The sequence below is a fragment of the Zeugodacus cucurbitae genome, chromosome 3 (genome assembly GCF_028554725.1).
Source record: "Zeugodacus cucurbitae isolate PBARC_wt_2022May chromosome 3, idZeuCucr1.2, whole genome shotgun sequence".
Lineage (NCBI taxonomy): Eukaryota > Metazoa > Arthropoda > Insecta > Diptera > Tephritidae > Zeugodacus > Zeugodacus cucurbitae.
In genome coordinates this window covers 21,065,285-21,090,112 of record NC_071668.1, presented here as the reverse complement: position 1 = coordinate 21,090,112, position 24,828 = coordinate 21,065,285, and the positions used below count along the sequence as shown (strand labels likewise).

The following is a 24,828-nucleotide window of genomic DNA, read 5'->3' as shown; positions in this document are numbered from 1 at the left end:
GTGCTTGACCCTAGAGACATCTATTGGAAAACGGCGGAAGCAATGTTGGAGTTGTATAATGAACTCCACTTTAGTATTGCAAAAAATTGGTGTAAATTTTTCCTTACCGGGCCTTTATTTACAATAAACTCATAAATAATCACCTGTTTAACTTCGACATTTTCTATTGTTTGGCGTGGAGGTTTTTGTGCGTTGCGTTGTTTCATGTTTTGATTTTCGTTGTCAGGGCGATTAAATTTGAAACTACTATGTATTATATTTTGGCGTAAACAAAGTCTATTAAACACAACATTTCGTCAACACATTAATACTGCTGCATATGTGTGTGTGTGTGTGGAAACGTGTGACAACTCGCGTATTTAATTAATTTATTATTTGTAGTGTATTGTGTGCGAAATTCATAATTTGTGCAATAATGTTTGTTTTCAGGTTTAAATTGTATGCATAAATACTTAAAAGCTATCTGTGTGGCACAATGCCTTTTTAATTGGGTGCTTAGCTTGATATAATGCACACATTTGTGACAATATTTAACTAACATAATATCTACACATACAATGCAAGCGATGCAGATTTTCGTTTTAATTATATATAAATACATGTGATTTTAGTTAGTTGTAGAGCATATTTTTGATTTTGTATGTGGGTAAATTTGAGATTTTGTTGTTGCTAAAATGTGAAAATACTTTTGTTTTTTGATTTCGTTCAATTAATCTGAACCTTTTAAATAGTATTAAGTGAGAGAATACTTTAAAACAGGTTGCAATTTCATTAAAGCTATGTCCGATTCGGCAAACTGTGGATAGTTGTGTATCAAATTAACTATGCCAGCTGTAGAGAGTAGCATTTACAGATAGCGATCAGATATAATTTATTAGAACTTCTTGAAAGCCCTATCCTCGCATAGTGATATGATACTATAAATGTGGAAATAAATAATCTCTAAAACTGCCTGATTCTTTACTCTAGTGGGTCCCTTAAAAGAGCTCCGATTTTGGTATATGTCACCTCATTTCAAAAATGGAAAGCAAAACTTTTATAGATTTATAACAGACGAAAAAACATTGAAGAGTCGAAAGAACCTTATTTGGAATTTATTTTTTAAAGATTATCTTTTCCAAACGTTTACCGCGGCTAGGTCTCAGATGATCCATCCGTTGAGTACAATTTTCGTTGACTCGTTCGAGCATTTGAAGCGGGATTGTCCGAATAGACTTTAGACTTTAAATATCTCACGATCTTGGTGGCTCAAAACGAGATATTATCTACTCACCGAAGTGTTCTTTTACTAAATCTATTGATTGATACGATGTGTGGGAAATGGCGCCTTCTTGTTGAAACCAAATGTCACCGAGATCACGAGCTTCAATTTCAGGCATCAAATAGTCGGTTATCATGGCGTGATAACAGTCGAATTATCTGCGAACGGTGCCGAGTCGACTCTCTACGGTCTTCCTGAACGCTCTCAGCTACGGCGACTATATTTTCTTCACTCCGTGCGTTCGTCTATTTGGTCGAATAGTATCCAATAACGAATAACGAATGCTCGATTATGTTGACCATAAGTTGAGCGAAGCCCCTAGATACATTCTTTACAGAACGTAAATTTTCATAATAAAGTTAAGCAATTTGTAAAAGTTGTTCAGACGTAAGTCTTTCTATGATGAAATGTCAAACAATACATAACAAAAATGAGAAAAAAGCTCGACACGACTCATCCGTGTTCTGTCACAAAAAATACCTCTACTAGGATCACCCATTATAATACTTGTAATCTGGAGCATTATCATTCTTTATTATCATTTATCAATCCTCTAGTATTATAAATAATATAGACAGTTCTTCTTGAAGTTCATCATTCAAAGTGGTCACATATAAATGTTTTCAGATTTTTTATATTTTTTGAAGGCATACATTCGTATGAACATTACCGAATAGATTTTATAGCACAATTTATAACCCATTTTGTACATAGATATATGGACTCCTAAGATTTTTCTCAATAAATAGGGTTCAGCTTTACATTGCGTATCTTTTCAGTACCTTAAGAACTAATTAGGTTTCAAGAGGAAACTATCTGTAACAAATATAGTTCATACGAACTTATGTACTGAGTTGTCTGATCATTTAAAAGAATCTAGAAGCTCAAATCACAGTTATATATGCCGAACAGATCTGAAAAAAAATCAGTAACTCTTTCTGATTTCAATCGGTTATCTGAGAGTCTTATGGTTCCAAGCTCGTTACGGAGACCCAACTGTCGTGTCGCCCTGATGACACTGGTGGAATATGGGCGAAATCGGTTCACAACTACGCCTACTTCCCATATAACTCAATTTTGAATCCTTCTGATTCGTTCACTTTATAATGTATACATAAGGAACCGATAAAATAGCGAAATAAAACTTTACACAAATAATGTATTAGAGCTGTGACATCTCTTGTGGAAAAATTGTCAAAATCGAACCATGACTTTTCAAGGCCCCTGATATCAAACATGAAGAACTCAGTGCCTAAGGGTAATTTTTCAGCGAAAATATAGGTAAATCTCTAAATAAATTGCGAGAGTATAAAATGTTCGGTTGCACCCGAATTGACCCTTTCCTTACTTGTTTTATATAATTTCTAAAACAATTGTTTCGTTAATTTATGACTTTGATACTTAAATGATTGTATATCTAACGCCTCCATGACGAGAAATGAGATAAAAACACGTCGCGACAATAAAAATCTGAAAGCATGCGTGTACTGGAACTAATCGCATTACATTTCAACATAACTGTTTTTATTAGACGACAGAAGAAGACATAAGATTAATGAATCCGCATTACGACTCGTACAGCAAGTTAGCTGCCGCGAAAGCCTTTCGAATATACTAAAGCATTCACGTAAGAACCGCGGTTTCGTCATGTGTGGCTGTTGAGGGGAGGAATATTATTATTCCAGCAAACGCCTTTGATTCCCATTCGTAATTATGCGCAATTTTTGGTTTTGTTAAATACCCATGCATTATATAAAACAGGCGGTAATGAAGAGCTGAGGTCGCCACAAAATAATTGAGAGAAATGATGATGCGGAAAAGCCAGTGATTAGCGGGCGGTGTGGGTGCGGGTGGCGAAACAAAAATCGCGCACATTTAATAGTAACGGTAAAATATAGCGTATAAACCGCTGACGTAACAATTCGAAAACCGGCGGCTGTTTGCGAAGGTTTGCCTAACTTTTGTGGCGTCAAAATTTTGCCTGAAGCGCGTCGGAGCTACATAATTTGTTAACAGCACATCCCCGGGGGAAATGTAGTGCCTGTTCGGCGGGTGATTTGATAAATTTTGCTAAATAATTTTTAAATACGCTGACATGTGGCAAATTAAATGCGGCGCATTTGTGCTGAATATTAATTTGGTAATAAAGCACAGACAGTAGCACATAGACTCGCTTCATGTATAGTATATACCACTGTTACAGTTAATTAGCCATGTTGTGTTAGACTGATTTGCATTTTCATAGGCGCTAATTGATTTTACTGTTTTTTCCCTCTCTCTTTACAGCCGGCTCTCCACGAGACGATGCCGAGGTGATTGATGTGCCACGTCGCCACAGTTATGCCAATTCGGATGAAAGTTCAGCCGGTGAACCTGACTTCAAAGATTTCAAGGGTGTCATCGATACTGGTGTGGGCTATCCATTCCTGCAGCCGCATCCATTGCCGTTCTCATTCAATTTGGGATTCTTCGATGCCTTTGAAGGTATGTAAGAGTTTCAATTTATAAGTGAGGAAGCTTTCACAGTTTATTTAAAGCTTGGTTTTGATATTTGACATATATTTAGTTTATTTAATTGTCTGGTTAGGAACAAAATATGTGGAGGTTTAGTTTTTAGGGAAATCACTTTCCACTAAGGGAAAGTTCGTTTTATATCGATCTTGGACATTTGTGTCAACATTAACCCAACACAATTTTGTAGCGATCTGTTTGCATCCCAAACTTTTTCTCAACTGAAAATGTCACTTTTTGAGCCGAATTCCCGACATTTGAGGGAAATTTTGCTTTTCTTTTTTAATTCCAAGAAAAGTGCGGCTGAGGCTCATCGAATGCTTTCGGATATATAAAAGCGTTAAATTTACAAAAAACGGCGGAAGCAAAGTTGTAGACTAGAACTTCTAGATCATACTAAGAAATTTATGAGGTTCCAATCTACCTCCATATATTTTTTTTGGAGTATATGATCTGTCGAATTAATAAAAAAGAGATAAGTTGGGATCGATTTTTGAATGATATAGTTATTCCATAAGATTTGTCTTTGTGGTAGTGGCAGTATATAACCTTGGAACGTAATGTTTAGGGATCATTGGTAGGATATAGAACTAGTTCTCGACCCGACTCTCTCCGGTAATTGACATTGCAATTTTAGAGAGACAACTAACAGAACTAAGAGTTGAGTTCTTGCTTTTAACTCGAAAGTAAGCGACTACAAGAGTGAAATCTCGTAGTAGATATACAGAGGTATTATATTTATAAGCAATATGGGACTTGAAATAGTTAATTTTTTTTTGAAGTTAAGTGATGTCTAATACTATTTTCATTACCTCTTTTCGAAATAAATTGGATTTCACACTCTCGCAGTCTTCTTCCAACTGCATGCAGTTGTTATTGTAAATAAATATTCAATATGTTTGCACTAGAGCTCTCGGTATTCGACTAATCGACTAACCGAATTTACCGAATATGGCATTATTCGAATAATAATATTCGGTTTGCACTATTCGTATAATCGTCAGTCATCGACGATTCGATTAACCGCCCATTTTCGACTATTCGGTTAACGGTTCGTTGTCGACTATTCGAATAGTGAAAGTTCATTCAATTTCTATGTTTATTGAAAAATATGAAACTCACGAAAAATACGAATAATTGACATTTTCACAAATAAAAACAAACAAAAATCAAAGGCTGCTTGGATTTCAAACAATTTTCATTTATTCAAATGCTTCCAGCGGAGCAACTATTCGAATAGTCACAGCAGAACAACTATTCGAATAACCGTAGTAGAACGATTATTCGAATAGTCCGTAGTAGAACGATTATTCGAGTTCAGGGTTTACATATTGTTAAATACCTATTACATATACAAGATATACTATAGGTTACAATTACATAATTGTAAAATGAAACGGTTAATTTATTTAAGAACACGTATATAAATCAGACAAATGTATACTCATTATACTCGTACATATATTAACATACCAAACTATAAGTACTCATATACAAGTCACCTAAGTGAAGCCCTGAAACATCTAAATGCCATAGAAAATTAGCCTAAATAGGTTTTTTCATACGGTGTCGTGCACAATCAATTGTGTTTTGTAAGACGTCTACTGAAAGCAAAAAATACATAAAAAACTGCAAAGAATACAAAACCAGAGCCCACGTAACCTTTAAGAATACGGTAGACTATTAGGAACAAGGCTAAGAATAGAAACTTGGAAATAGCGAGACAACAAATAATCACGCAATGGAAATAAAAAATTCAACAAAACAGCTTGTAAATGTGCATGCAAAGTCCATTTCCTAACAAATGCACATAACCTTACTTTTATAAATGTAAAATAATACGCAATATAGGGTGTGCGATTTTTGTGATACAGAATTTTTTACTTGTCAATTGCTGTTGTCTAGCTGCTTCAGGCAAAATAAATAGCGGTATTCAATTTTAAATTTTTTTGGAGTGGTGAATCGAACAGAACGTGTATAAACTGGTATAAAAATATGAATTGAATAGTAAACGATTATACTACTTTACTGAAGTATCATTATAATATTCTGTGTAAGAGAGTAAAGTTTAAAAGTGACAAGAAGAGTACCGAAATGAATTGAAATATCGGCTATTTATTAGTTCAATATGACATTGAAGAAATTCTAGTACGCATATGATCAAGGCAACAAAACAATTTGTAGCTCCGAGTTCACTATTTCATTACAATAAGTACTGAGGCGAGGCGATAAGATACACCGTCGCATTTATTATTTAAATTAAGGTCAAAGAAGCTTCTTCACATTTGCATTTGTATACACCATCTATATAGAATGTGTTTATTTTGCCTCTTGACACATTAAATTCATTCAATTCATGACAATCCCACTGTTCCACATCCGGCAACAATCAAATTGGGGGAATACATTTCAAAGCTAACAAAGAAAGCATTATTCAAGAAGAAAACAAAACTTGACAATAAATGAAAAGAGGGATTATATACGAGAAGTGCAACTCTCTTAACGCTACAAAGTCGAGTTTAGAGAGCATATGTCTGAATAGGAGAATAATACGAGTTTATATGAGCGACATCATGCTTGAGAGGTACGATTGAGAGCAAAGCGAGTTCTTAAAAAAAAAATCATTTCATTAAGATAAATAAAGAAGTTAATAAAAAATGGGTTTTCTGCATATAATAAATATGAATGAAATGGAATTTTGGATTAGTCAACTGTTGTGATTCCAGCTTAAGTATTTGTACTTTTTCGAGAGATTCTTAGATTTTTTGAAAAAAAAAATTGATTTGTTGATTTATCATTTTATTATTCACAAAAGAAATTAAAAATTGATTAATAATTAATTAGTATTCGATAAAAAAATTATACTTAATCTGTTTGTCCAAAAAAACAATCAACCGCTAGGTGGCGTTGATGTCAAGGTATTATTTTCTTTATAAAAAGTGTTACAGGGATCGCATTTAGTTCAAATAGGCGCCTTTTCGTTCGATAATCTGTTTCCATCTAGACGACAACTTCATAATACCCCCTCGTAGAAGTCCGCCTCCTTATTCGCGAAGAACTCGGACAGCCACTTTTCACAAGTCTCTTTTGAGTTTAACTTTACACCACAAAGGGCGTTCGCCATGGCCAGGGACAGATGGTAATCACTTGGCTCTATGTCCGGGCTATATGGAGGATGCGATAAAACCTATCACCCGAGCTCCCGTAGCTTCTGACGAGTCATCAGCGAAGTCCGTGGTCTGGCGTTGTGCTGGGGAACACTACACCCTTCCTGTTGGCCAATTGTGGACGATTCTGTTCGATCGCCTGCTTCAAGCGGTCGAGTTGTTCGTAGTATATGGTAGAATTAAGCGTCTGGCCATATGGGAGCAGCTCATAGTGGATTCCTTTCCAATCCCACGAAACACATAGTAAAACCTTCCTGGCAGTCAATCCCGGCTTGGCCACTGTTTGGGACAATTCACCGGCCTTCGACCACGACCGTTTTCGCTTGATATTGTCGTGTGTGATACATTTTTCGTGGTCAGTCACCATCCGCTTCAAAAAAGGGTCGAGTTCGTTCCATTTCAGCAGCATATTGCAGGCGTTGATTCAGTCCAGAAGGTTTTTTTGCGTCAATTCATGCGACACTCAAATATGTAATGTATCCAGTCTTCGGCAGATGGTTTAAAATGATTTGGTGACTAACTCTCATCTCATGGGCGATGTCAGGAGATGCCACATGTCGGTCTAATACGATGTTTTCTATGATTTGATCAGTATTCGTCGTCACAGGTCTTCCGCCGGTTGGCTTATACATGGTGTCGTTTTCACCCGCTCTGAATCGTCGAAACCGTTTCTCCGCAATGGGAAGTGATAGAGTACCTTCCCCCAAAATACCATTAATCTCACGGAACGTTTCTGTAGCGGATTTGCCTTTAACGAAGGAAAACTTTAAAATAGCGCGAATTTCGGCGTTAGTGAACTCTAACACGTCTATAACTGTTGAACGCAATATCCGAACTAATCATGCATAGAATCGTTTTGTAGGTTATGTCAAGATCTTTTACAGATAAATCATATTTCACAGATAAAAAATAAATGTAATTTTTATTTTATATTGTAAATCGATCTTAATCAGCGTTTTAATCGAGCAGAGGCCGGTTAATTGAGTTTGAGTTTATACAAACTACCCGTTTGCTAAGTTATACTGCATTTTGTGAGGTTATTTTGGAATTTCTTAATATAAGTTGTATATAAAAATTCCGTCGATTTCCAAATAAATAATTTATTCTACCAATTTTTTTCTCGTAGATATTTTCCGTCGCCTACGTAGTCAGCTGTGGTCCTCAACCGAAGACGGTTTGGGCTCTTTCGATAGCTCCAAAGGCAATACAACCTCAACTGTTAAGGTACCATTACTTACAAAACATATTAATTCACCACTAACCACATTACCTCAATTTTAGGTTGTTGATGGTCACAAGATTGAGGTGAACGAGACCGTATACGGTGATGCTGACAATCTCTTCAAGGTGCGTTTGGTCAACATTCGTCCGCTCGAGTCGGGCGAAGAAGTTGACGAAACACCGGATGCCAAGACACCAAATGGAAATCCAGTTACATCAGCACCGAATAAAAATGCTGAAGAGAGCGAATCGGATGAGCGTCGTGAGCCGTTGGAGAAGAATTCCTATGAGAATGAGATCAAGCATAACATCGACGATCCCGAGGTAAAATATTAAGCGCTGGAGCAACGCAATTCACTTTTATCAATAACAACAACAATAACAATAACATTGTAAAGTTTTGTATATTTTCATTACTTTTTTGTATACTATTTTGAAACAATTAATCATTTCGCCAATTGTAGAAATTCTGAAACTAATTTGATTCTCTTCGCTGCTTTGTACTATATAAATTTCAATATTTTTTTTGTGCGATATATATTTGAAACATATCTACATTTACATTACTTCTATTATATTTTTGCTTATGCTTATGTGAAAGAATATGAGTTTATATACATATGTGTACTTATATACTACATATATACATATACATATATCGAATATCGAATATGAGCAAATCTCAAAAAAGGCATTTACGAAAACTACAATATTTTTTTAAATGCATTATTTAGTGGCTTTTATGGTTTTTTTCGATGAAGCAAATAAATAAAATAAACAATTACTAACCTGTATGCTTGTATTGCGTTCTACAAAGTTTTGCTGCAACTAATATTTGTATTATATATTCTAAAATATATATAGCTACTTAATAAACAAAAATATATAACTTTGTATAGTTTCATATAAAAAAACGAAAACGATTTTATTTTCAAATAAATAAAGTTGTTTATTTTCGAAGTAACTTTCGTACTTGTAAATATGCTTTTGTTGGAAAACAGTTAAATTAAGGCATACTCGTGGGTGTATTTCGAATACATATGTACATATTTACATACTTACATACATATATAAGATACATATCTATATGAAAAAAATATATATATATTATTACTAAACTGTACATATATGCGATTGTGCCGTTAATAAATTTAATAAAATTGGTTTGGGCTTAATACGGTAAAGGTAAGCTGTATATATACGCATAACTGTAAATATTTTTGAAATTTAATAAAAATGCATTTTTTAGAAAATAAATAAAATAAAGTGGTGAGTATTGCTTTGAACTAATCAAATATCTACTAATATATTCAATGAATTCCGTGCATTCCTCAATTAAGCTGGTTTAGTCAAAAGTGTAATTTTTATTATTAACTGTAAAAATAGCGTTGTTGTTGTTGTAGGAGCGGCATAAAACATTTCTCAAATAATTTTGAGGAATGCTGCCGATTTGACAGTCCTTGGCCGGATAAAATTCCGGGTCCGTTCCGGTTACATAGAACCGACTGTCGTGAACTAAATATAGCGTCGTTGGCTGCTGCGTGAATACCTTTTTTCATTCCAAACCAGCAATATTTAACTTTAGACGCGTCTTCACACAAACAGTCATGGTGGAGTAAAGGTTTGTTAGTTTTCAAACGATCGTAAGGTTCTAAAAACAGGTGATTTAAATCTGTTTCCATAAATTTCTTTAGTTTTCTTGCAGCCAAGTATCCAACATGTTTGTAAATATATATATATATAGTACAATAGCTTCGCGGGGGAGCAATGCCCACAATGAGATTTCTTCATCTTGTACTAGCCTCTTGATTTTACTGCAATTTTTTTGGATCTTAGATATTTCGATGTCAAAATTCATTATCCAGGTTAGAGCGGGCCTTTTCTCTGGCTACCTTGTGGATTCCTGTCGATAGCATTCCGCGTATTTGTATCTGGATCTCGTCTCAGAACATGTCTGATCCAGCTCCATTTTCTTTCGAGCATTGCGGCTAATAGAGGTGTTTGGCTTGTGCGTTACCATAAGTCCCTGATAGTAACGGTGACAGGTCAGAAAATGTAATGATTTGAAAAAAGTTGTAGCTTTTAGATGATGCCATGTTTCGCAACCATATTGAAGGGTTTAGAATGTTTAAAATAGGAAATTGTTGACTGAAATTCATTTAGTCAAAAAAATATTAGGCTTATACTAATTATAGTACGAATTTCTACGGAGCTAAGCAATTTAAAATTGGTAAGGGGACCATATAGATAAAACCATCTAACTGCCTTTAGCTGATTTAAGTAATGGAAAAATTATAATTGTATCAGAACAGAAAGGGGTAAATAGTATCATTGCATTTTTTCGGATTAAACTATAAATATTTATGAATTTATTTGGTGTTTTTGCCATGTAAAAGACCGCTTAAATTATCCTTTTTTGGTTTGTGTACTCTTGCACTATTTAAACAATTTCCGAAAATGATTGGAAATAGAGAATTTTCCAACATTGGAATTTCCATATGAAAAGTTGTTCTTCTTCTTATGGAGTCCATATCTAATCAGTTTTTATTCTGCAATTAATTTCGAATAATCTTATGAAGATAGACGTTGACCACTGAGATAGTATGAGAAAAAAAATAACTAAATTTTGCCTCTCAATGCAAATAATAATGCAAAATTATCAAATATATAGTTTAAAAAAGTTTCACATGATCATTAAAAAAGGAAATTAGTCCATGTTCACTTTAAGAGTATTTTTATTGAATAAAATCCTCATGTTAGCAACATAGGCTTCAAATTCTGTATAATTTTTTATAAAAAAATGAAAAAAAAGTTAGGCATAGTTTGAAAGTCACTTTGTGCTTTGAATTTTCTTAAATTGTACGTGTCGTATAAGTAACATGGGAGAATTGTACTGGGCCATATGGTGAGGCACGACGTATAAGTAACATTAATAAACTGTATTAGGGTATTTGATATACCATGTCGTATGAGTAGCACTACTACTGATAAAAATGTAAATGAAAGGTTAGGTAAATCTGACGTATATTTTATGGAATATCAAGTTTAAAAATATATATATAAATATCAATCGAATCAGATGTCAGATTTAGAAATAAATTGAATTTTAGAAATACAAAGAATAAAAGGTCGCCTTATAATCAGAGGCTTTATTAGCTTTTGGAAGATGAAAGAAATACCTTCTGGGAGCTTATATATGAAAAATTTTTAAAGTAACATAATAATAGTACTTGAAGACATGAATATTCATTCAGTTGTGTTTTATTAACCTCATCTATAGCAAGATCGAATTCAAAGCTGATATGAGTATGTTAATTTTTTATGAGTTGGGTGAAGCAACATGAAATATTTCCACACATTTTCTTCCGGTACAATTTTTTTTCATCATATACATGTCAGGATATATACATATATATATGTAACTCAATAGATAGTAATGAAAATGATTATTAGACTATCTTATAAAATTTTACATTGGTGAGAGAATTTCTTTTTCAGATTATTTTGTAATTTGACAGATAATAATTGAATCAGTTTTGTTTCCAATTTTATTTTTCCAATAGGAGACCGTATCATAAATCTCACTGAATATGTTGGAGAATTATACGATTTTAGATATAGAAAAATTCCAAACTGTGAAACGTACATATGTATATTACTGTACGACGAACTTGGTATTCATAAAACCACTCGAGCAATGCTGTTTATTGATCTGTAGATATAGTTTGACAGTAAACGAAATTGTACCACACCTACTTTCCAAATATTACGAATTTGAATACTATTAACTTAATGGATCTTGAAATAGGCATTTCTTCCTTTACAGCCCTTATAAAGGGGTTTTCAATAAGAGCGCTAAGTTTAAATAAAACAAAAACGGTTTGGGATATCAATTAAATTCTTTATTCCTGTGAAAGTACATTCGATGTCATTATGTACAGAGCTCGATTTCTTTTGCATGACCACCATGGGCACGCTTGCAGAAGCCCAGACGCTGATCCCAATTTTCGTCAGATAACACGTTCACCAAACTTGGTTTTTGTCCAAGTCCATATCATCCAATTCAGGCGAAAAATATTCAGTTACCATTGAGCGGACAGGCAGGACTATTATAATGACCATAAATTGGACATAGCGCTCTCAAAGTTGAGACCACTGACTCCGAATTTCAATAGTAAATAGTACATCTTTCAATGATGGAAAGGCAAACCTTACTGAAAAGAAATGTCAAAAGAGCGGTGAAATATATGGCGTCGTTTGCTGTCCCTATAGGTCTATTTCTTTAGCGTGCTTTTTTAAAACCTTTTACAGCCACATTTGACTCTGATATATTTTAGATGCATTTATTTTAGTAGGTCTCATTGGAGTGGTTACTAGAGAGACGATACCGGTCCATAACTCCATCATGCGGTTATTTTATTATTTTTAAGCCGATAAAAAAACCTTCCGAGTTCCATCAAATTACTGTTTTAGTATCGCTTCTATGACCGTTTTCTTTTGATAACTTCAGTTTGATTAGGGCACTTGCTATCCAACCTTAGTTAACCACACACAAACGCATTGAATCTAATATCTACTAAAAGCAAATTAAAAATCTGAAGTTGTCCTTTTCACTTTTTTATGACATGCATATGCTACTAAAGTCTGATTGCTTTTGAAGGTGCACATTTGTCAATACTTTTCTTTTTAATTTGTTCGAAATAAATACGTAATAAAACAATGGGTGAATGAGCAAGCGCCATTTGAGCGCTTTATTTCATGTGCCTACTTACGTATTTATATCTGTATGCGCAAATATCGATATTTATGTAGTAAATATATAGATCTAGGTGTATCGTTATTGCTGGAATGCATCGTTTGGCAGCCGTTATAAAAAATCAGATCAAATTTATGAATCCCCTAATGACAGCATATTTGTAACTGAAATTGAAAACATAGCTCTAGGTGTAACGCTAACTGCCACTGCTTGGCTGCCAACGAACAAATACACGTAGGTACGTGGTTTTGAACGCAGCGGATATTCACAAATGCGCACAAATGCAGGCGAGCGCTCCTGAATGCCTATGAGACGTGGCTTCAGTGAGTAAGGGAAGGGTTTGATTGCTATATATATGTATATCGACATACACACCTACCTCGCTATGTATTGGCAATTTATTACCGTTAGCTGCGGCAAAAGAATCAAACAATGTTACAATATGACGGCTGTTGGCGCAAAATATCTTGTTTGTTATTTTCTGTACAGTTAATATTTATGACTATAAATATGAAATGTCCAGTTCGCACAGCGACAAGTACAAACATAAACATAAATTCGCTTGTAGATATATATGTGTGTGTGCATGTGTGTATTGCTCATAACAGCGGCTAGGTAGCAAATCTATGCGCAGATAGCTGTAAAATAAAAATGTATGTAGGTGTTGCATGCCACAGACAGCGTAAAACATAAAAATGATTTGGTGAGCATGCATAAAAATCCTTTAAATGCTGGCAAAAGGTCGGCGAAAATATTTTTTGGAAATTTTAATTTTTTTTATTAAAATTTTTTTTTTTAATATTTTTTTTAAGTTTTTAATATTTTTTTTATTTTTGTAATGTAACCAAAGGGTATGAAATTTCATTTATGCCGTGATTTCAATTGAAGTATTCGTTGCGTTGTGATTTCATATATTAAATTTTGTTAATTTCGACAGTGATTTGTTCATGCAAATGAGCAAATGCACACACAGAAGGGTAGAAAATATAAAAAAATTTAATTTTGAAAAAAAAACTTTTTAAATAAAAAATTTGAAAAAAAATTTAAAAATTTAAAAGGAAATTTAAAAAATTTAATAAAAACTTTGAAAAGAAAATTATAAAAAAAATTAAAAAAATGTAGAAAAAAAATTTAAAATATTTAACAAAATCTTTGAAAAAATTTGAACAAAATTTGAAAAAGTTAACAGAAACTTTGAACAAACAAATTTCACAAAAAATGTAAATAATCAAATCTGTTCAAATCTCAACTGTGAGAGCGCGTGTGTCATTTCATGTCATTAAAACCACCGTTAGTTTGCAAAAAAATATACATTAAAAATAAATTCTATATTATTTTGCTACATTAACGGTTAATATTAAATTAATGTGAAATTTGTATTATGCATGGACAACAACAAAAAGTAGCGTTAGCACATATTTACCTGCTGATTGGATTAAATGCGCTCGCATACCGCTTTGAGCAAATATAATATAAATATATATATATATATATATACACATATATAATATAAATATGAGCCTGTGCTTAAATAAGTTGTCACAAAACCAAATGAAAGAATTCTAAAATATTTGTATAATTAACAATTCTGGCCGCAGTAATTTGTAATATGCGGTGAAAAATTTAGAATTTCATTATAGTATCTACTTTATTTTATTACGGTATTTCTGTTGTTGTTTTTTTCTATTTTTTTTTGCCATCACATTTACATTTGGTTACAAATTAATTTCGTTTTAATGAGTGTCATTCATGCCTCGCGCGTTAATTGCGCATTTACTTAGCATATATACCTACATACATATATATTTTCATTTGTTAATTTAATAATTCATCGAATGGCGTCGAATTTTTACCATTAATTTTTGACCATTTAATTGCCGGCCATATACCACTCATGCCATTATTTGCATAGAAAAAATCGTAATTAATTTTTAATACGTCATTTGTAATTGCATTAATAATTAAAGCGTTTCATTGTAATATTTTTATTATTGTGGCTTTTTGTATGTCACTGCTGTAAATCATTAATCTACGTGGTTGCGAAAAAAATTAATAATATTTTGTTATATACAGGGTTTATCAAAATGGACGCTTAGTAGAGAATAAACGGTGCAGAAATTTTTATTTGAAAGATTTAGTAAATCATTTTCCATGGAAGATATAGTGTCGAACATCTTCCCATCTTAAATCCTCTTAAACTCTCGTATATAAATCAACTTGAACCTGAGACTAACGTGATAGGAAGGTAGGATAGAAAGGTAGAACCATCGTTATTAAATCATTATACCTCATTATCTAAGTTCTATCGACCCGAACTCTTTTTGAAGTATTTTTATTGCAGCATTTAGTCTCAGAAAGTGTACAACTTCCATATGCTGAACGCAGAAATTACTGGTGTTAGATGAGCTAGCTTTGAACTAAGATAACTCGTGTAATCGCGAACATGTTCGATGTTAGATGTCGTTGCAATGGGGTCCCTTGTTTTTTTCGGTATTCATAATGCTCGACAGCAATATAAAATCAAGTCCCTCAAGACGTTATGCACATATCAGCATAAGGTGAAGTAGTGTTCCAGATTTGCTAAGATATCTCACGTATTACCCGATATATACGGTATAAAGTTCACCGGATGTTTTAAACCGTATATGAGGTACATATGACCTAGAGAAAGAATTTACCTTATTTTGCCTATTTCTGGCACAGAGGCACACTATTTTAAGAAACACACTGAGAGATTTATCGATATTTTCAACTAAAAATTAGACACAAGCTCAGAGGTCGCCGAATTCGATATCTGGGGTCTTGAAAAGTTATCGGCAATTTTACGAATTTAGGGGTTATGGCTCACTCGAAATTTAATATGGTGCAAAATCTTATAACGGCACCTTTACTGGTGCTTAATTTAAATACTGTAAAGTGAACGAATAAGATGGACTTCAAAATTGTAGTATAAGAAAAGTAGGCGTGGTTGTGAAACGACTGCTTGGTTGTGCCCATCTGTGAATTAGCTATGAAGTTGACAGTTTCTTCTTCCAAATTCAAACTAGTATGTAAGAATGTCTCAATAAGCTTAGACGCGGGAGAAAGTAAAGATGATAAAAATCACAAAGTTAGGCGATGTGTGGTTCAAAGACCACAAAGTGCAACGACACTGAGATGATTTGACTTCCGTAATGTTACATTAGAAAATTCGGATATCAAATCACTATATGTAGACACCGATGGTGGTCCGATTAACTACAGTATTGATGAGCCTATCTTACAAAGGCATAATTGGAAACAATTCTTGTAGAAGTCCGTTAATTCTAAATAGTTTTAAAATTCCTTTTCAAATTTTCAAAAGACGTGTCTTCATATAGATGCGCTTTCTTCATAATATATTTCTTTTTGTAGCTCCAGCATCAATTCTTTATTTTGGCATAAATTCGCGATAGATTTTGCACATCTTTCACAAAAGCGACAAGTCATCAATATTTGTTTCCCTGCGATGCTTAAGTTCAAAAAATACCGGTGATTAATTAAAAAAAAACGCTATTTTTATAATTCCACGAAAATATAACGAAGAAATGTGTGAACAGGCAGCTAAAATTAAAATTGCTCTCAGCTACGCTTGTAAACATGTTAGTATTACACCTACATCTAGATGATTGTACGTATATATTTACTCAAGAACATTGTTGTTTATATACAATCCCGTATGAATTACGCATACCTACCCAGTAGGAAATTTCTTGTTAGCTTGGTAACCGAATTTTGGGTTCGATATATACATATATTCGAATCGGTTTTTTTCATATTCCTCCACTCTTCATGATCATATGTTTCCATTTCAACTAAAAAGTATACTTCGTTCTATTCAATTTCATATATTAGGTTATCAAATATTCCGCTTTTTTGCTCTTTATTCAATGCTTTTTAAAAACTGTTTCAGTGATCGGATTTAGTTAAAATTTGCGTCGTTTAGTTAGATAATCTGTTTCCATCTAGACGACAACTTCATAATACCCCCTCGTAGAAACCCTGCTCCCTATTTGCGAAGAACTCGGACAGCCACTTTTCACAAGCCTCTTTTGAGTTCAACTTTACACCACCAAGGGCGTTTGTCATGGACAGAAACAGGTGATGCGATAAAACCTCCCATCCGAGCTCCCGTAGCTTCTGACGAGTCATCAACGAAGTATGTGGTCTGGCGTTGTCCTGGTGGAACACTACACACTTCCTGTTGGACAATTCTGGACGTTTCTGGTCAATCGGCTGCTTCAAGCGCTCCAGTTGTTCGCAGTAGATGGTAGAATTATGCGTCTGGCCATATGGGAGCAGCTCATAGTGAATGCATCCCTTCCATTCCCACCAAACAGACAAAAAAACCTTCCTGATCATCAATCCCGGCTTGGCCACTGTTTGAGACGATTCACCGACCTTCGAACAAGACCGTTTTCGATTAATATTGCCGTATGTGATCCATTTTTCGTCGCCAGTAACCATCCATGGGTCGAATTCGTTCCGTTTCAGCAGCATATCGCAAGCGATGAATTGGTCCAGAAGGTTTTTTTTTGCGTCAAATCATGCGGCACCCAAACATCAAGCTTTTCTGTGTATCCAACCGTCTGCAGGTGGTTTAAAATGGTTTGGTGACTAACTGCCATCTCCATGAGATGCCACATGCCGGTCTAACTCGGTGTTTTTCATGATTTGAACGCTATTCGTCGTCACAGGTGTCGTTTTCACCCGCGCTGAATCGTCGAAACCATTCCTCTGCAGTTGGCAGATATTTGCCAACCTAATATAAGCCTTCTGAAAAGCTTTGCCAAATTCATTAAGTATATCTTTCATGCAGAATTTGAATAAAATAAATAACCAACCTCTCACATTTCCTACTGGGTACATAATAATAGCGATAAAGCAGTTGCAAAGTGATCTGTCACATGAAACGTCATACTAAGGTGGCAGCTACCAGTCAGCGGCATAAGTTACTACTCTGCGACGCGACTGTGGTTAGCACTTGACGCGTAGGATTTTTGAAATTCTTGACTGTTCAGGAAATATGGTAATTCGGCGTCGTTGAAGGTGACTCACGGCAACGCAGCGGAATCTTAATGAGTAATGCCAAGAGTATAAAGTGCGCTACAAAAAAAAAAATTGTGTGAAACGCAAAAAATATTTAATAATAGAGAGCGCGTATATTGGCTACAAATGTAGTCTACAACAATAAGAAAACAATGCAGAGTACAACATTGTAGCGTAGTATCATGACTCAAACCTGCTAAGAGCGGTTTTGTGCAGTCGATGCGGGGCTATAATTACACATGTGGTTTGTGAGAGCGACACTGCTGGCGTCTTGAGCTTGAGCGTAAATCAATATTTTTAAAGAGCGTAGGTTTTTTGTTTATCAATAGTAGATTCGCGGTTTTCTTGCCCATATATAAAGCGCGGTCGACTGGTTTTAGCAATCATTTAAGTATTATAGCATAAACAGCAAGTTAACTAGTTTTAGTCTCGATTTCGATTTCGAATTTATTGCGTGAGTATTACTAATAAACCAACTAATTTTCTCAAGCACTACATATACACATTCATTGTTGAAAGAAGAGTGATCCGCACAATAACTTACCACAAACTAATTGAATTTCCTAAATCTTCTCTTATCTTTTCATACACACACACACACATCCACTGCAAACGAAATTCCAACTATAACTCCAACTTTAATCCCACATTTTGGCACATCAACCGTTTTCTTGAATCCGCATTGTCACCACCTATCAACGCGCTGAACACTTGGCTCTACACCCGCACTATCTACCCACAAATACCATCCGCTACACAACACTCACATCCGCACTGCAGCATACTGATCCCCAGCCACTAGCGCATCAACTCATACACGAAGACACAATGTTGCCAATAACAAATGAGGACAATGCCGCCAACTTAAATGCTGCATTTGTTACAGACAATAGTCTTGAAGTGGCAGACGGCAACGGCAAAGGAAACGCTGAACAGAGTTCGGAAGAAGAAATCGCCGAGGTAGTTGAAATAGACGGAAATATCGAAGCGGAAACCAATAAGTCTGTTAACAACAGCGAGATAAAAGCAACCGGAATGGAAAACCTCGAAAATACTACAGCTGAAGTTGAGGAGCTGACAACAGCACAAGCAACAGCACAGGATGATGTTGAGAACAACGAGGATGGCGAGCTTACAATTGAAAATAATGAGGAAACGGTAGCGAATAACAGCCGAAATGAGTCATCAAATAGTGATGCCGTAGCAGCAGCAGAAGCTGGAGATGAGGAAGCTGAGGCCGAAGCAGCGACTGATGATTATGCAACTAACGTTGAAGAGGCCGCCGCCGCCGTCGCCGCTGATGAGGCAACCACTGAGGCTGAAGATGATTTGCGCGCTGAATTGGATGCGGAAAATATTAACGAAACAGCTAGTGATGAAGCAGCAGCAGCCGGAATCGATGAAGTAACTGAGCCAGTGAAATCAACTGTTGATGAAACGGCTGAATGGTTGGGTGAAGATGCAGATGCTGTTCCTGGCATTGACGAGGTTGACAACGACGAACCAAATGAGAAACGTTACGCAAATTATGCAAACAACAAGAATCGTGAAGATCTCTCATCGTCCGATGACGAGGCGGAGGGTGAGGAAGTGGAGATGAATCCTGGTTTCGACTCCGAGTGGGGTGATTTAAAGGAAGATCTGGCGCGTGCCTCCAATGAACAAAATGATTTGAGTAATGACATTGATGCCTTCGAGGCGGTGCCGGTGGATTTGTCCAATGACATTGCCGTCAATGATATAGCAGCGGCAAATCCCGATTTTCCCACAAATCCCGATGCGGAAGTGTTTGATGCGAATGCTTTGAAAAATCCCGGCGCTGTGCCGATGTTCGAAAAGCTGACCATTTCGGAAAACGCTGAGCCTGCCAAATAGGAAGTGTGTGTTGAGTAGCTACCTACCTTTTAGACTTATTCATAACTAGTGCCAAACGCTCTCAGCTGTAGTATTTAAGTTGAGTGTTGCGAAAATTTGCGAGATTTTTAGTTTAAGTTAAAGCTAGTAGTGAACTATTTACGAATTTTGTAAGACTTACAATGCTCTGTGTGGTTCACCGCAGCGCTCGGGTAATATGAGTCATACTCCAAGATTTCTACGCAGCGCTAAGTTTATAGTATTTCATTGATGTTTAATTAAGTAAAATTGAGCGTAAATGCAAGCGAAGCTTTATCAGTATATTTGTAATTATTATTTAGTTTTCCGCGTAATTACCTTTATGCCACTTAATTAAATTTTGTATTTTTGAGTCTAAAAAATCGCTTTAATATAATACTCATCACCCGTTGCATATGCTATATATTTTATTACAGTTACTTATACATATCACAGCGCATTTAAATTTTAATAATTTACACTTGTTTTAACCGAAAAGACTAAAGCGAAATTTCATACACATTGTGTTTTTAGATTTTACACCTATTTATATACATATACTATATGAAATAATAATAAATTATAATAAACTATAACTCTGTATATTTGAATTTGGTATTTGTATATATTTTTTCAGTACTAAACCCATTGGACTCAGTTAACTACAAAAGGTGTATACCCTACATATTATTTAGACTTAAAATTGTTTATTTTCCACAGAGATAGATCTCATATTCGACTAGAACGATTAGGCTGCATATGTTCTGAAACCTTATCATATGATATTCTGTAGCGACAGAAAGTATCCCTAAATAAATGGTAAGGCGGTATTGGGACGATAGTCTACAGTCGACTATAAATTCGGTTCATATCGGTTAGATAGACCCTATTGTGGAATGTAGGGAAAATATAATAATGCATCCGTGTCTGTAATCCTCATTCCTTAGAGCAACTATGTTCCAAGATATCACCTATAAATTTTAATCTCCAATGGCAATGGTTTAATTACACCGGAAAATAAAAGCTCAACAGATTAAAGCTCAATTTTTGCATTCATGGTCAAAATTTGATACCCTTATGCCTAATGTTCAATTAGATAAGTTTATATTATATAATTTTCTTCAAAACTGGTAAACCCTGTGAACCCTAGGTTAAAATAGACTTAAAGTGGTTACACAATTCTAGAATATCGGAAAATCATCTTCCGAACAATACAGAAGAAATGGGAACTCTATTAAAGGGGTTTTATTTACTATATTAATTATACATTTATAAAATCCTGAATCCTTTTTTCCTAGATTCAGTAAATAATTAAGTAAGCTTTTAGTTGATGGTCCAGTAATTTTATAAATCTGAGCACGTAACATGTGACTCTGATCGAGTGCAGACCTTCGTACCTTAGCAAGACTAATTTAATTCACTTATCAATTCTACTAAATCGGTCTGATTGAGAGTTAAACAAATTGAGACGATTTAAGTATAAAAAAAAAATTCAAGTCTCAGAAAAAATTTTAACTTAATAATATTTCTTAATTGAACTCAATTAATAAGTTGTTTATAATAAGTACATTGTACAGGATAAAATCCTTAATTGACTAAGCTACTTCTTATTATTTCGAACCTTATAATCCAAAGACATTTGTTACATAAAGACAATTTCCCAATTGCAATAAAGATTTCTGGTTAAATTATCCAATTAACAAATTGCCTACATTAGGTAATTGTAATTAAGGGGGGGGGGGCAAGGTTTGACAAATTTTGTTTTTTAATTTTTTTTCTGAACCATCAATATCTCAAGAATATTGTGTTAAAATTTTAGGCCATTCGGAGAAAAACTAACGAAGTTACAGGAGGTTGAATAACGATACCTCCAGCTATCTGCGCTGGGTGTACAAAACTTTGAATCGATTTTCCCAAATATGTCATTTTTAAAGTCGGTGACCAGCCTACAGAAAAAACTACTGCATCGATCGTTTTGAAATTTTGAACAAATATTCTACATATATATAGCTCTCGAATGACGTCGAGTTTTTCCAAAAATTTTAATTACTAACAATTTTACAATAACAAATAGGTCGATTTTTTCGTCTAAAATCGTCATTTTGGCTTGAGAATGGTACCAAAAATTGAAAAATTTAAAAATTAAAAAAAACTCGACGTCAATTGAAAGATAAACTAATAAACTAAAGAGAGCATTTTGATTTTTTGGTTTCGGATGATCCAGTGATGCTGTAGGCTGGTCACCGCACAACAACTTTTTTTCGAGGTGCCTGCAGAGATCGCCGATAAATCCGTTATTCCTCGCTATTTTTCGATAAAACTTTTTTTAAGTATCCTTCAAATGTTGCACTTTCATATAATAATAAGTAAAATAAACCTACAACAATAATTTTTTCTAAAAAAATTCATGAAAAATGGTCTTTTTTCGACGAAACAAACCTTACCCCCCCTTAAATTAATTAGCGGTTGCTTGTCTGGAGCTAATTGTATTATACCAGAGGCATTGACTATTTATGCAGCAACAACAACGTACTAAGTGACATCTGCTGCAGCGATACTCTCTGAGCAATTATGATTTGAGAGAATCAAGAGAATTAAACATAATCAGTATCCTCTATCATCAATAGGCGTTTGAATTGAATTCATAATTACAATCATTTCTGGTTAAAAGAACAAAAATACCTTAAATATCTTTTTAAAGAGAGCTACATTAGAAGATGATTGGGCGATGTCTTCTTGCCTTTTACTACTGGTCTCACGTAAACTTACCAAGCTGTGGCTAATTACTTATACTTAAGCAATTGCATGGACAGAGATAAATTGTAAGATGTCTATTGAACTCTTCGTACTCAGTAAGGTATAGCTCTCCCTGGTTGTACAGATTTTAACTGATCGTTGTCCACAAGGTAAGATTAGAAATTGTTGTCGAAGTTGCTTGAAGGAAACAAACCTTACGTGACTGCGAGATTACGATTAAGGGCCACCGATCTTATGTCTTTAGGCTCAACCCACACCGGATTAGTCAAAAACTTCTTCGACTAATAAGACACAGAAACATATTTTGTTCTAACCCACATCAAGCGAACATGCGTTTTTGTCTCAGACAAGAAAATACGTCTTGACTAAACCTGTGTGGGTCGAGCCCTATGTACATTAGAACTCACTATAGGAGCTTATTTTCTTCTGGGTAGGGTTATCCTAACTTTTGGCAGCCAATATCGTCACTTCTATGAGTAAAATTTTATTGTAATGTTCGAGTATCCCAAATATGTAATGCCGAGTTCGCACTTAATTTAATAACTTTTCACCAGGTAGGTACTTGACATTATTAGCACCACTAACGCATCCAAAACCATTTAAATACACTATCTATATACACCATTATATCTGTTTAACTATTTGCAGACCTGTTTTAGAGTACATTTCCATTTCCCTTAGTATTGTGTCTCTCATTTCGGCCAGCTATTTCCGGTGGAGCAAAGTATAATAACGTCATTGTTGCGCCAAACAACGAAAAGTGTCAACTGCAAAGACATTGTAACACTTAATCCGGGTAAGAAATTTAATGCATAAGTCTCCAATTAAATCATTTGCATGTTAAGTAGTTTCGTAATCTCAACAAACGTCGCAAAAATGAAATACAGCGGGTCGGGGAATGGACCAAACGACCGTTGCGACGAGTCAGCACAAAAACCGCTCAACTTAAATATGAAGTCAACTGTGTACAAGCCCCCGCCGCACAGCCGAAGCGCCGACATTCAATGCAGATAAGCAGTTGAAGCTTCTCACCAATGCGTCGGGCCGATGCTTAAGAACGACAACGTCAACAAGAAAAACATGAACTCATCAAAAGTGCAAAAGTAACTTAACAATGGCAATCTGACGACGAAAAATACTGACACGGAGAGGATGCGTTGTCGGCCTGTTATCCTTTATCTCCTGCATCTATGATCCATTCAGGGACTGTGGTGGGAGGGGAACAACTAGAGCTGCTAAGCAGAAGAACAATGTAAATTTTGGGTGCGTGCGGGGGTAGATAAGGCCTGAGCAAGGAGTTTCTATGTATTTGGCAATGTTTTTCTTTGATAAAGTTCATGGCACTATCACCACTATTACGTCTAGTACAAAAGTACATTTGTAGTTGTTTGTGTATAATGTAAGGCACTTTCTTGTGGAAGGCACGAATGTCCATACTGAATTATTCAATCTCTTGCTTATCGTCAACAACATTGGTACATAGCACTTGATTCCAGCAGGATTTTCCTTAGCTAGCGCCATAAGGGCGGGGTTGGTGAAGCTGGTAGTACAGGAATTAATTTTGTCTAGCGCATATTTTACTGTAGGTGTCGGTGTTGTGTAATCAAAATTTTAAGTTTTGTTGCTTAATCCGCTTTTAATGTCTCAGCTACAATTTTGACACAAGAGTTGGGTTCAACGAGTTGCGGAGTAAAGTTTGCCAACCGCCGATAAAAAATCTGTGTAATTTAAGGCTTAATTAGGCACTTTGGTGTTTGTGGATATGAGAGATAATAGTTTATAAGCTGTTTGAATTGAGTTTTATTATAGATTTGCTTGAAAATTTTATACATAAAGTGATATAGAACTATGGAAGCCCATAGAAGATCATTGTTTCTGGATTCTACTAGAAAAATTGTTGTTTTTCATTGATATAGACTGATATTATGAATGAATTATTGTTCAAAATTCATTCATTAAATATAGTTAAAATCTAAAAAAAGTTAATTTTGGCATAATTTAACCCTTTGATATCCACTCAGGATTGCTAGGGTCTCCTTGTTTTCTTAAGAGGGAGATGAATGACAAAAATCATCAATTGATAGATATACTTGCGGAAACTACTGGTATTATTTTTGAAAGATCAATACTTTACGTATAGTATAGTTCCCATCTTATCAACTTTTTTCGGGTTTTAAAGCCTATTTTGAAGTATTTATATAATACGTTTAAAAATG

The 24,828-nt window shown here is 34.8% G+C and overlaps 1 protein-coding gene across 1 annotated transcript in view; it reads left to right on the top strand.

Moving 5' to 3' along the window:
- The window catches only part of LOC105216544 (uncharacterized abhydrolase domain-containing protein DDB_G0269086), a 47,748-nt gene extending 25,795 nt beyond the window's left edge, over positions 1 to 21,953 (top strand). Inside the window, exons 3-6 of the mRNA XM_054226548.1 lie at positions 3,548 to 3,745; positions 8,066 to 8,163; positions 8,221 to 8,493; positions 18,764 to 21,953. Coding sequence (XP_054082523.1) covers positions 3,548 to 3,745; positions 8,066 to 8,163; positions 8,221 to 8,493; positions 18,764 to 19,858 — 1,664 coding nt within the window. The 3' untranslated portion in view covers positions 19,859 to 21,953. The remainder of the gene's footprint in view (positions 1 to 3,547; positions 3,746 to 8,065; positions 8,164 to 8,220; positions 8,494 to 18,763) is intronic.
- The last annotated feature ends 2,875 nt before the right edge of the window (positions 21,954 to 24,828 follow it).